The sequence below is a fragment of the Melospiza melodia genome, chromosome 11 (assembly GCF_035770615.1).
Source record: "Melospiza melodia melodia isolate bMelMel2 chromosome 11, bMelMel2.pri, whole genome shotgun sequence".
Lineage (NCBI taxonomy): Eukaryota > Metazoa > Chordata > Aves > Passeriformes > Passerellidae > Melospiza > Melospiza melodia.
In genome coordinates this window covers 5519338-5533449 of record NC_086204.1, presented here as the reverse complement: position 1 = coordinate 5533449, position 14112 = coordinate 5519338, and the positions used below count along the sequence as shown (strand labels likewise).

Below are 14112 nucleotides of genomic sequence, written 5' to 3'. Positions count from 1 at the left end.
TTTAATGTTTTAAGCAAGGTTTTCATTCACATAGAACAGCAGAACATGATGTTTCTAGAATATCATGCTGACCAGCATGTGTTTAACATAGAATTCAGAAATAGGCAAAGCTGCCTCCTTTCCTTTAAACCCTTTCCCTACAAACATTTCTGGTGTGTAAGCTGTGCTGGGTTGGGCACCTGTGTGCAGAGTCACAGGCTGAAAAAGAAACCTGAGTCTCTGGAGCTGTGTGTGGGTGGAGCTTGGAAGGAATGGGTTCCCATGCTGGCCACAGGCTTAAACTGGAATGAAATGTGTGTTGGTTGTGGCTTCTGTGCACAAAGCCCTCAGTGAACACCTGCATCTCAGCCTGGCAGAGCTGCAGCAGCCTTTGCAGATTTTCACCTGCAGAACACTGGTTTATAAGCTGGGGGATTTAAATCAACTGGCAGAGCACCATCTGTGCTAGCAGCCTGTTCACACTGCACATCTGCAGGGCCTTCAGCTGAGTCAATCCTGCATCATCATCCTTGAGGCCCCATTGGCATCTTCTGGTGCCTTGGACCTCTGACTTCTGCTTTAATGCTTTTCCCAACTCCTTCGTGTGTCACCTCAAGCCAGCATCTTCAAATATCACTCCCTATCACCCTATATATTAAAATGCAGATTAAATAAATTAAAATTCTTAGTATAATGATACCCAGTTCACTTTTCACTCAATGACTTCCACATTTTATCTACTCATAAATATATTTATTACTTTAAATCAGTGACCTCATCCTATAAATATTTACTTTCTATTAGTATTTGAAGTAAATTTGCTTTTTTCTTGATATGTTAGGGAAATTATTTTTAGAGTTAAAATATACAGTTACAGAACTGTTTGCCATTGATGTGGTTTAGGGCTTCTCACAATATTTTAAATTATGAGCTTTATGTTAGAAATGTGGAGTATTTCTGTCTATTGCAATTGGAAAGCAATTGGAAATGGGTGTTGTTCTGTTACACATCCCATTTAATGGTGAGGCTAAAACGAAGGAGCATAAAGATGTGAAAAACGCCAATCACTTGTTTTTAAAATTTTGAAAGTTTAATAGTAATAAAATGGTTATAAAAATAGTATTACAACTAGAGTAATAATAATTGTGACAATTTGAATTAGGACAACATGAGACATTAAAAGCAAAGAGTTAGGGACAGTCCAGGTACCTTTTTCTGGGCAGCACAAGCCCGAAAAAGGACACCCGTTAACAGAAGATTAACCCTTAAAAACAACAGTCTGTTGCATATTCATACACCTCATACATGATGCATAAATTCCATTCAAACACAGGATTCTGTCTGGTCATCATCTGCTTCTTCCTCCGAATTCTAACAGTGCCTTCGAGGCGGGAAGAAGTTCGTTTCTTCTGATAATGGAGCAATAAATTCTCTTTCTCTAAAAGATTCAGGTGTCCTGTGGCTGCTATCTCGCTGCCGGTCCTTTCTTTAAAAAAAGTACCCTACACAGCATAGTTTCTATTTTAACATTTCTTATAACCTAAAACCGATTATTGTGATCTTTAACACGCTACTTAAGAGAATTAATGCAGCATTACTTTCTAAAACAACACATAATATTCATGTTAATATTTGCCAAAAGCCAATCATAAACAGGCATTTTTCGCCAAGCCATGTTTTCCAAGCCAGCCGTGCGAGCTGGAGCAGCACCTGCCGTGCTGCCTGTGGCAGATGGCCGAGGCAGGTGGGCCGTGCTCGGCACAGGGAGGTGCCCGGGCCGCTCCAGGTGTGACATCATTGCATTCTGCTCACAAACGTGCGCCGCTTTTCTAGAATCCATGCAAACGCATGTGCTGACATCACTCCCTGTGTGCCCATCGCCTCCGGGTTTAGAAGCACCTCCCGAGAGCGCAGCGCTGGTGTTTTACATGACTGAGTTTCAGCCACAGACGGGCTGGGCTGTGTGTGACTCCCCGGGCGCATCCCCCCAGCCTGGCCCCGCTCCGGTGGCCATTGGCAGGGTTGGGGTGCCCTGCCCCACCCACTCCGTGGCTGTTTCATCATTGCCAAGCAGGCTGCATGTACGAGCGATTCCATCGGCTGAGAAGCCGATCCCTCCCCGCTAGGGAGCCTGAAAGGATGCGGCTGATGTGCTGCTGATGGAACAGAGAGAGCCCAGCAGCGAGCTGGCGGAGGGTGGGAGCCGTCCGTCCGTCCGTGCTCACTATTGGTTTCTTATTACGGCATTCTCCCCCTGAGAGGCTCCCGGTGCCCAGGCACCCCCTCCTCCTCCTCCTCCTCCTGTTTCCCCTCCTCCTGCTGCTCCCAGCCCCCCTTTCCCACCCGTTCGTGGCTGATGCTGAGCTGTGGGAGCGGGATTGCAATGAGCTCATCCTTTTCTCTGTGCAGCCTCACAACTGCCCGGGCTCTGCTGCCCTTCCCGGCTCCCGCACACCCGCACTGAGCCCCCGCCGCTCGCCCTTGCTCTGCTCCCAGCCCAGCTGCTCCGTCCGTGCTCGTTCCCTGCCATTTTCCTGCTTTTTATGTGCATTTTTAGATCCATGGTTTCTCTGGTTTGTTTTTCAAATCTCCTTCGGACTCTGGCTGAGCCAGCACGGTGGATCATATTTTTCCTTGATTCTTAGCAAAGATGCTTTTCTCCTCCTGAGAGGCTAAAGGGGCGTTGCTGGAGCAGCCATCCAAACCCATTCCAGAGACTGGAGGCTGGCTCTCCTCATCTTGCACTTTTGGAAATTGCCGTTCATAAAGCCTGTTCTTCTCACTCTGGATTCTTACTACTTGCTGCTCATGGAAGAAGGGGTACCTTGCAAAAGCCCGGCTCCCAAGCTCACCCCACCTGCCAAGAAGTCCCAGGACATGCACGACGAGAGGAGCAAGCTGGTGAATGAATACGCGTGTCGGGTGCTGGAACTTCTGGGCATGGGGCATCGCCTCTTTGTGCCTCGGCTGCTTGCGGTGAGATCACCTTTTCATGAAATGAATTCCTTGGGAATTGGCCATTCACCCTCCCAACCCTGCCTCTGCCCCCAGGAGGGATGAGAGGGCTCTTGTTTTTTCCTCTCAGCTCTTCATAATCCATCTCTTAAGCACTGAGTCCTTCTCTCTGATATTAGCTCAGCAAGGCTGGACTCTAGTCCTGCTAATGGGGACCAGTGCCACTCCTTAACTAGCTTGAAGGATCATCACCCAGGGCTGAATCATAAAAAAACCATCTTTCCTAAATCCCTGAGTGCTTTTGTTCTCAGTAATGATTCCAGATAAGCAGTGTGCCCAGTCACCTTCTAGGTACTGACGCCAAGTGCATTAATGGTCAGCATTTCAGATTTTATACTTTTCACATCATAGATTGGCTTTAAAGACTCATCATTTAAATCAGGCTGTGGTGATGCATTTTGGCTTTCATCTGTTTCTGTGTTTGGTTTTGGAAAGACAGTTGACAGTATGTAAAAAAGTTGAAAATGCCTGTGTAGAATGATCTGGGAAATAAATTGTTAAGGGTGTTTTCATCCATCATGGCAAATGCTGTCTGTGTGGGGGGTGCCTGCAGTTGGTGTGCCATGCTATGGCACAGAGAACACGCTTTTATCATTTCTGCTGCTGTACAAAGCAGCCTCAAGTCTATAAAAGAGTGGCAAATCTGGGAGTCAGTGCTTGTACCTGGCTGTGTCTGCTCAGGGTGCTGTAACCACGCCTGGCTGCAGCTCTGTCCCTGGCCTGGCACACCAGAATGGCATTTCTGTGTGATCCATGGGAACACAGTCCTTTCCTGCTCCCCCTCATTTCCTATGGTGCTTTTCCTTTATCCCCACACTCATATTGTGGCTATATGCAGTGACCTGTCCATTTTTTTCATCCTGCTGAACCCATCCTTGGTGCTGCTCAGGATCCACAGGAATCCATGTGCTCTGTGTGTTACAACCTGTTCAGTGGTACAGACAGCGTGGGCGCTTGGAACACTGTGTCCCTGCTCTAGGAGATATCAAATAAAAATAAAAAATTCACATTGCTACAGTGCAGCTCGATCTGGGGATTTACAGTCACTTGTAGAATTGTGTCTAGTCCCTGATGATGCATGGTTTGAGCTGCTGGGTGTGTTATCATTATTCCAGTTATCTCCCAGTGTACAAAAACACTCATCCTGCTGATGGTTTCTTGGGCAAGGGCTGCCAGATCACCCTGAATTGTGCTGTGATGAGCTCTAAGGAAAGCAGAGACAAAACCACCCAGCTCTTTTTCACCTGACTTAACCAGGCTTTGTATCTGGCCCATGGAAACACCAGGCAATTTGACATCCCTTATCTTCAGGCAGTTTGGCTTTGCTGAGTGGCATAGTATTGTTTATTAAAAGGAAATAAAGAGTGTGAAAAGGTAAAATAACACAAATAGTGCTTTGTGTCATGAGAGAGACTTGACTTGCAGAGTCAATGTAATTCCCTGTCAGGCTTTATTAGTCAAATGTGCCTGTCCTGACAACAGGCCTTTTGACACACACCCTTCTCAGAAAGGAGAGACTCTGTTCTGATAATATGTTAAAAATGAGACATCTCTAAGGACCAGGAATTTGTACTTTAATCAGTACTGAAGATCCTTCAAAACATCAGTGTTTCATAAAATTAAACACTTTTTTTTTCTTTTTTTTAATATGCATAGCTTCTCTCTCTGCTGCGGTTTTGGGAATAAATGCCTGGGTTGGGTAGAGCATGTGTCGTTGCAGTGTTATGTGATAAATACAATCTAGAACCTCTGTGCCAGTCTTAGAAAAATTCTGATCACCTCCTACCTGAGCACACTTGTGGGCAGTAGAACAGCACCAGTTCTGGGTTTGCTGGGGGTTTGCTCCCTTTGGAATGACCCAGAGTGGGTGAAGCCAGGAGATTTTCTTACCCACCTGCGTCAGTTCTGTGTGTGGCAGAATGAACTTTGCCACGTCAGTTTGGAGCTGCATAGAAAGGCAGGGCTGAAGAGGGATTCACTGAGTGTGCACAAGATCAGTGCTGTGGTTGTGGATCCCAACTCTCCACTCACAAACCTTGAGGTGTTGTTTGTATTTTTTCCACAGCATTTTTGTACCAGTGTGTTAACAGAGGGCATGGATTTAATTTAGGAAAATAAGTGTTTGATAATACAGCATAAAAGATGCCAGCAAAGGAGTTTGGTGTATTGCCCTAGAAATGTGTTCTGATGTTACTGCAGCCCACCAAACTTGCGCAGGCCTGGAGCCCGAGTTTACCCAGCACAGAAGGTCAGGGGTTTTACACTTTCTCTGTGAAATGTAAATTTCACTGGGCAGCTCTCAGCTCTGTGGCTCCTGTCAAGGAGCAGCACAGAGCAAAGTCCTGCAGCATGCAGCACTGCACTCTGGGTCAGCAATAAATAGCTTGTGTACCTTGGTTTTACTGATTTTTTCTCTGGTTATGGCACAGAGAACATGCTTTTATCTATCTGTGTATCTTCTTTAAGAAGTTAAAACCAGAAAGTTTTTTTAAGAAGTTAAAATCTCTGCGTTATAGGCATTAAATAACAAAAGATACTTATATATTATATATATTATATCTATATATTATTATTTATATCTATATAATATATAGATTTATAATATCATATTATATATAATCTATGCTATATATATTTATGTAAATAAATATTGTATGTATATACATATATATATAAATATATGCATATACATTTATACATTTTATGTACAAAGAGATATGTATGTATTTTATATATAAACATAAATATATTTGTGTATAGGTATATAAACATATACATGTATGAATATATATATTCATAAATTTCATGTTTATATATATAAATACTGTAAAATTGGAGGATGCTTACAAATATTTTGAGTGTGCCAGAAGCAAATTTAATAGTAAAGTATGGCCAGGTTCTTTTCAGTCTTCAACTTCTTGGCCTCATTTCTGACACATGTTAAATAAAGTGTAAAACAGGTGGTTTATGCTCACTGACATTCTACAGTAATCTAACCAGATACCAAAAATTCCATGGAAATAAGTAATTTTCATCTGTTTTTATGAAGGAGGAAGAACTAAGTTAAGGATGTGCAGTGTGGTTCATCCAAAATTTCTTCTACTATGTTGGTTCCCAGGAGGGAATAGGAGTTTTGATAGAGTCAGTAATAAATGAAGCTACAGGATTAATAAATGAAGGCAGAGAAATTAAATTAAAGGAAAAAAATCTAAGACTTTTCCCTTTGTCTTAATCACAGTTTCTTAAATATTTTGGGGAAAGTAGTAGTAACATTATTTACTAAAAAAAATAATTAGCATCATTTAAGGCTTTCAAGTTCTGTTCTTGCTTTTTGAACATTTGCTGTTTTTCCAAACTTTACCTTTAGATTTGAAAGCTTTGCTGATACTTTTGGGAAAGGGCTTTTCCTAATTTTCAACTCATTCATTTAAGATAATTTTATGACTGTATTGAAATACTTAAGTGATGTGGGAAGAACATTTGAGAACATACTTAGTCAAACCCTAGAATGCAAACAGAGCCTTGGTGTCATAATTGACTCTCTTTATTTGCTTGGGTTTAAAAATATATTTTAATCAAAAATATGTTTATTTTAAAATAACATATATAATAATAAAAACTTTCCTGAAGTTCCCAAATGCACAAAAATTCAATGCACCTGCCAAACTTTAATGATTAACTCATTAAACTTACAGATTGTTTAGTAAGAGAAATCAGCTGTTTAGAAATCAGCTGTTGATGAGTTTCAGGAGTTGAGTGACTTCAACCAAGGATTTATAAATCTTTGCCTTTCAAACAGCTGCCAGAAGTTTCCAGAGGAATCTTTATAATTTATTGATTAAAGTCACAAAACGTCAAGAAATGTAAGTCCTGGGGTGCCAAAATTTATTTTTTTCACTTTTTTTCTTGGGATTTTAATAGTTTTCTTGTGAAACTAGTATTTTGATGAACAGATGATTTTAAGGAAATGAAAATATTTTCAGTGAAGTGGAAGGAACTGACATGCCTGAGCTCTATCACTCATTTAATCAACTTGTACAATTTGATGGTTTGCAATTTTCACAACTATAATATTAGTTCAGCAAACTCTGTTAGAGAAGTTCTTAGTTCCATGATCTTATGGGATTTTATTTGACTACAGATTTTTCAGCATGGAGAACTTGAAGTTGTCAAATGTTACAGTTTAATAAATGTAATTTGTTGAGAACTGGTAAAAATAGTACTATGACAATGATTCAAGCAGAGGCCTGGGAAAAATAAATCTGATTTGAAATGTTTTACATAGAATTTCTGTAAAGGAACGGGAGGGGATTGGATGTGCAGGAGCGTCCCAAGAAGGCAAATTGGCAGTGTAATTGGGAAGTCTGTTTGAATTGTTTAGTGATGGCAGATACCAACATGGCTGAGAACAAAGGAACAAAGATGAGCTGGGTGTCAAAATAGAATTTTTGGGACAGCAGTAAAAATTTCTTCACTGGAGGGGTGCTCAGGTATTGTAACAGGTTGCCTGGGGAAGTGATGAAAGAATTCCAAAGATGTGCAAATGTGGCACTTAGGAGCATGGTTTAGCAGTGGACTTGGCAGTTCTGGGTAAATGCTTGGGCTTGATGATCTTAGAGGGCTTTTCCAACCTTAACAATTCTATGATCTCATGAAACCTTTACTGCTTTTCCACCACTGCTTTCCACTGGACTTCCCTGGAAGCCCTTGGGTTCCAGCATGGGTTTGGCAGAGGTGCTGGGCACAACCAGCTGCTCCCACCACACTCAACAGCTTCCAACAACCAGCCCAGTGATCTGGCTTTAAGTGTGGCGGGAGCATTGACAGCCTCAGGAAGACTCATCCAGGATGATGATGTGGATCAGATGGGATAGTTTGTAAAGGTGAAGATTTCGTGATTGTGGACAGGATCAGATGGGATGGTTTGTAAAGCTGAACATTTCATGGCTGTGGACAGGATCAGATGGGATGGTTTGTAAACTGAAGCACTTGGGGGTGCTGATGGTTTGTTTCTCATCAATATCCCCAAGGCAGCTTTTCCTGGTCCTTGCAGTGATGACCCAGCAGCTTCTTCAGCAGTGAACAAGAGGAGGATCAAACAGATCTTGGGTGAACTCAATAAGGAAAGAAAAGAACAGAGCTGGACATGGACTGGAAAAGGGCCTGGAGTGACAGGACAAGGGAGAATGGCTTCAAATTGCCAGAGGACTGGGTTAGATTAGATATTGGGAAGAAATTCTTCCCTGTGAGGATGGGGAGGCCCTCTGCAGAGGTTGCCCAGAGAATCTGTGACTGCCCCACTTGTGGAAATGTCCAAGGCCAGGTTGGATGGGGCTTGGAGCAGCTTGGGATGGTGGAAGGTGTCCCTGTAATGGTAGGGGGTTGGAATGAGGTGGCCTTTAAGGTCCCTTTCAGCCCAAGCCACTGTGGGATTCTCTGGATTCCAGTGGATAACGACACAGTTAAGAATCAAACTTTGAACAGATGTGTGTGTAATGTACCCACTGTGTGTAATGAGGCAAGAAATGACACTGGGTGTTTGTTTCTCATGAAAAAGCAGAGGATGTCCACATGGAAATGTTGGCATACATGGAAATAGTGGTGGTGGTGGTACATGAGCAATTAATTCAGCAATTAACCAAAATTAACCTTAACCAAAAGTGCCTGTGTTGCTGCTGAGGTATTTGCAGTTACACACATTACATGGTGTAGATCTCCACCATATGAGTACCTATGTTGACAGAATTTTGTTTTCTTTTTCTGGGCTAAAACCCTTGAAATTTGCATTTTTGAGATGATGTCCTGAATGTCTTGTCAAGATCTTCAGTTTCTGTGAATCATTTAAAGGAACTATCCCAAGGCTTGGGATTTGTACCTTGTGAACTCTTGGTGAAGTCTCAGTAACCTGGAGGATGGATACATCTGTCCCTGTGAATCACATGGCTCTGTCAGGGACTGAAGTGGATTCATGGTGAATGTGTAACATCTTTTGAGCTTTTAGACTTCATATCACTGAGAGGTCCAGGAGTATGGCAGATGTAGAAATAAACGTGTAGAATGTTTTCTGGCACAGTGTTCTTTGAGAAATTGTGTCACAGACTTCAGCACATTGACTTGCTGATGCCTTATATGAATCATGTGCTTCTGCTTTTCATGTCTGTGACTATACATACATTAAATATATGTACTTTGTCTTTTTAAGGCAGTACCATGAGAATCAGCAATGGACTAATGCACAAGCTTTCCAGGAAATATAGGAATTTCTCCTAGGTTTTGGTTGTTTGCTTGTTTGTTTTGTTTTGTTTTGTTTTTTTCTCTTCACTGACATCTTGACAGGCTGAGCCAGAATCCCTTTCTTACGTGGCGGGTATAGAAGAATAAAATCCATTCCCATGTTGCAGTCCTCCATGCTGCCCTGCCTAGGATTCCTTGGATGGGCTTTTGCCTCTGTTTTATGAAGCAGAGTTAAAAGAGCTGATTTCAAGGAGGATGACTTAGAGCTAATGTGAATATTGGTGGTCTGGAATGCATCCAATAAATGACAAATCAAGTAGAAGAGTGTGACTGCGTGTTCCCAGGGTTTACTGTAGTTCCCTGTGTTTGATTGCAGACCTCCAAAGAGGACCTTCTTCAGGCTGATTTTGAAGGAGCTTTAAAATTCTTCAGGGTTCAGTTGCCCAAGAGGTACAGAGCTGAGGAGAACGCCCGGAGACTCATGGAACAAGCTTGCAATATCAAGGTAAGGATGGACTTCATTGCTTCTCATTCAGCCAGCAGTTTCTACTCTACAGGAGGAGTAAAATGCAACGTTAAGAATGGCAGTAGCATGTGGAAAGTAAAGAAATTAAATCACTGCTTTATTGCTGTTATATATGTTTGTATAATTACTCACACACCTTCTGTCTTTAAAGAAAGTGAATCTGTGACCTTTTCTCTCTTTGTCTACTTGGGTACAAACTAATAATTAAAACAGAAAACTGGTGCATCATCAACAATTATCAAAACTCACTAATTCCTTATTTGTTTTATAAACAGTCACTGCAGTAAACCAATTAATCACTGTATGATAATCATGCAAACAAAGCTCAGATATTATTTGTTTTGCTCAGAAGCTGTTAATCTGCTGAGTGCTGTGTATAATACACTTGAATTGAGGTAGAAATGAGTTTTGTTTGTATATCAAGCTTACCAAGACAGAATATGTTTTTATATTCTACCTTACCCAAGATTCTGCTGTCAGAAGTCAGGCTACTCTGAACTTACTGACTACAAGTAGTGGACTTGAACAAAATTACAGAAACATAACTGTAAGCTGTTGAGGGTGGAAACCTGTTTAAAATGGCTGCAGAGGTTCATAAAGTGGTCATTTGGAAGGTCCTGGATTTTTTTTTTTTTTTTTGATTGAAATATGTATTGCTATGGAGGGGCTTAATGTTTGATCATGGAGAAAAAGCGTTTTAGTAATTTCTTGGAATGTGAGCTCTGATGGGAAGTGCATGTTTGGTGTGGCCCAGTGATGCACAGAGAACTTCCCACTAGGAAGAATGTTCCTGCAACACTCTGCCTCTTTTTATCTCTCTCAATATATTTGTTAATTTCCCTTGTGCTGCTTTATTTCATCATTTATTAAGCAAGGGCTTTTTCCCTCCTGGTTAAAACACTGATCTTGTGAAAAAATAGACCTTGCCATCTGAATGCTTATTCCAGCCAAAGAAAAGAAGATCTGTACAAATGTTTTAGTAAAATTGTACTTGAATTTCAACTCTGCTGCTGAAAGAGACTATTTGTGAGTACAAGGCTGCAGTTTGATGTTTAGTGTTTCCTCTGCTTGGTTGTTGAAGATGAGTAATTTAAGGACTTAGCAAGTACAGTAGAATTACTATACTTAGCAAGTACAGTATCTTTATGCTACTTACTCAGTGTTTATTTTCTCATGAGAGGTTGAAGTAGAAGTCTTCATGGTACCTATTGGAAGAGCTATTTGTCAATTTTCTCATGCCTTTCTCCTTTTCTTGTGCATTATATTGTACACCACATGATGTTATTTGTTATTAGTTTTTCATTTAGTGTTGAATGTGTGTGTGTGTGATGTGCTTTATTGGGGGAGTATCTTTAAATGCACCTGAGGCATTTGAAATGCACCTCATGCGCAGTGCTCAGGATTCAGCACCTGGGGCCAGCTGTGGGAAAAGTGTGACATTCTGAACTGTTAGTTGACAGGGAGGGGTATGGTTTGACAGATTTATTTCACTGCATACACAGGATTTCACACACTGGATTCTGGTTAAGAGAAAAGCTCAGGTGAGTGTAGCAAACATGGAGTCAAGTCACCCCCTGTGTGTTAGAGAAGTGTGTGGGGATTAGTAGGAATTACTGAAAAGGAGGGAGAATTCAGAGCCAAGATTTTGGACTGTCAGGGGTGGGAAAAAGAGGGAGGTTGAAGTCACCTCCTGCTGTGTCAGTAACTGCTGCTCTGGTGTGATTAGAGTTGGGCTCTGCTGACTTCCTGGGTATACAACTCATCCTGTAAGAGGCTTCAGGAACTCAATGTGAGGAACTCAGCACAAGACCATGTTGGAGGGAGGGTGAAACTTAAATTCAATGAGTTTGTGTCCCCAGACTTGCACCCTTGCCACAGGTGCCACTCATCCCCATGGTCACTGGAGCATCTCTCTGGCCATGGTCTCTGGTGTGGGGTGAGGATGAGGAGCAGTGGCTTTGGAGTCCTCAGTGTGTCCCAGGATCCTCTTAACTGCTGACAGTAAATTGGCTTTTGGACATGTTTTTTGTACTGTCTAGGAAGGACAGGAATATGTTGCCTGTGAAAAACGCCAATCACTTGTTTTTAAAATTTTAAAAGTTTAATAGTAATAAAATGGTTATAAAAATAGTAATATAATTAGAGTAATAATAATTTGGGCAATTTGGATTCGGACAATATGAGACAATAAAAACAAAGAGTTATGGACAGTCTGGGTACCTTTTTCTGGGCAGCATAAGCCCGAAAAAGGACCAACATTAACAGAGGATTAACCCTTAAAAGCAACAGCCTGTTGCATATTCATACACCTTATACATGATGCATAAATTCCATTCAAACACAAGATTCTGTCTGGTCAGTGTCAACTTCTTCCTCTGAATCCTAACAGCACCTTCAAGGTGGGAAAAAGTTCGTTTCTTCTGATAATGGAGCAATAAATTCTCTTTCTCTGAATGATTCAGGTGTCCTGTGGCTGCTATCTCGCTGTGAGTCCTTTCTTTAAAAAAAGTATCCTACATGGCATAGTTTCTATTTTAACATTTTTTATAACCTAAAACTATATTTAACACACTACTTAAGAAAATTAATACAGCATCACTTTCTAACACAACACATATAATATTCATTTTAATATTTGCGAAAAGCCAATCATAAAATACACAATTTTCACATTGCCCTTGCGGTTCTGGAGTCTCTATCTGTGAAGACACCCAAAACACAGATTGCCCTGAGTGAGCTGCTGTAGGTCACTCTCCTTTAAAGGGTGGTTTAGACAAGACGTCCTCCAGAGATCACTTCCAACCTGAACTAGTCCATGATTCTATAATTAGACATTAGAATAATTGAATTTATTTACCACCAGGTGCTAGTAATTGCAGGAGCTAGCATGCTCAAACAGGAGATTTTAGTCTTGCTCATCACCAGTGGTGGAGTCCCAGGCAACACAGAGGTTGTGTGAAGAGCATAGTCTGTCTTGTTGAATGGAGCAAAATTTGTTCTGTTAAAAAAAAAGCCAAACCAGACCCTTAAACTGCTTTTTTGTGTTGTATGAAAGAGGCACTGTGTGTCTTTCCACTGCTTGTGGGGCTGTATTAGTACTTGTAGACTAAACAATAGAGGGTTTTAGAGCAAGTATTGCACAGTAAGTGAATGGAGGATTTTCTTTGGATTTCTCAGCATAAAAACCTAAAAACAGAACTGTTTTGTAGCCAGGGTTCGTAATAAGCTGCATCTTTTCCTGTGTTTCTTTTAATTTTGTTCCCACATTACTGCAAAACAAAACAAGAGTTTAACATGTAATAAAAATCTACCTTTCCTTGCTTACTTTTTTCTTGAGCTTCAGCTGAGCTACTTCTTTCTAGTCCTGCAGAAGGTAAATGTAAAACTACTTGATGCTTTTTCTCCTTAATTTCACAACTTTTCAATGAGTTCAGGATGTAACCCTTGGATTTTGAAAGTGCTGTATTGGAAATAGTTCTATCATACTGCTTTTTGGAAAAAAAAAAAGGATTGGTATCTGTCTTTCTCTCAAGAGTAGATCTGCAAATACAAAGGAAAAAGCTGCTATTAAATGAAATTTCTGTGTAGAATGTGCTAGAGAATATCTTTTTCAATTAAGAATTATTTTTGTGGTTATTCACTAGGTCTGGATTTCAGTCATTTACTAGTAAATCCCTGGGAACATCAGTGGAATTAGAATTAACAGTAGTGTTTTCCTACAGAGCTTGTTGGGTCATATTCCATTGTTGAAGAGCATTTTGAACTAATTCATACTATGAAATTATAGGGCCTAAAAATAATATAGCCTGGATTTGTAATCATAGAAGGGTTTTTATTCTTATGCTTTGGGGAGGGTTTTCTTACTTTCCTAATTTTCCTGTCTTGACAAGATTTTTCATAAGTTTTTGTGTGTCTCTGGAAGCCCAATTTGATAAATGAATGAATGAAGTAAGACGCTCTTCTAAATATCATGAAGGTTAATCCAAATGATGCTGTTTTATGAAAACATCTGACAAATTCTTCTTACAACATCTGCCTCAGTTGTCTTTTGCATCTTCTTGCAGTTTCTCTTGCACAGATGTGTGTGTGTCCTAAAGAAGTTGTAATGAGCTTGGATTTTAATAGACAAGTCCCATTCCTCTGTTCTTCCACCTGGCTTCAGGCAGGAGAGGTGTGGAACAGGAGGAAGTCTCACTGGGAGATCTACTTCATATGAACATTCCCTGGATTGTCATTTTCCAGTAAATTCAGGAAGTTGTGCCAGTTCTCCATGACTGTCCCGTGGCATTTGGAAATGAGCAGAGCTGACATTCAGCATGTGGTAGCTCTGGAAATTCAGAATGTGTTCCATTGCAGCT

At 40.9% G+C, this 14112-nt stretch overlaps 1 protein-coding gene across 6 annotated transcripts in view; it reads left to right on the top strand.

The window, feature by feature from the left end:
- Positions 1 to 14112, top strand: part of RABGAP1L (RAB GTPase activating protein 1 like) — a 228623-nt gene that overhangs the window by 161918 nt on the left and 52593 nt on the right. For 5 of the 6 annotated variants that reach the window (XM_063165422.1, XM_063165423.1, XM_063165424.1 and 2 more), the window contains one exon: positions 9605 to 9733. In XM_063165422.1, the coding sequence (XP_063021492.1) occupies positions 9605 to 9733 (129 nt within the window). Of the gene's footprint in view, positions 1 to 2339; positions 2956 to 9604; positions 9734 to 14112 lie in introns of those variants that run through there. The other variant, XM_063165427.1, reaches the window with a different exon arrangement.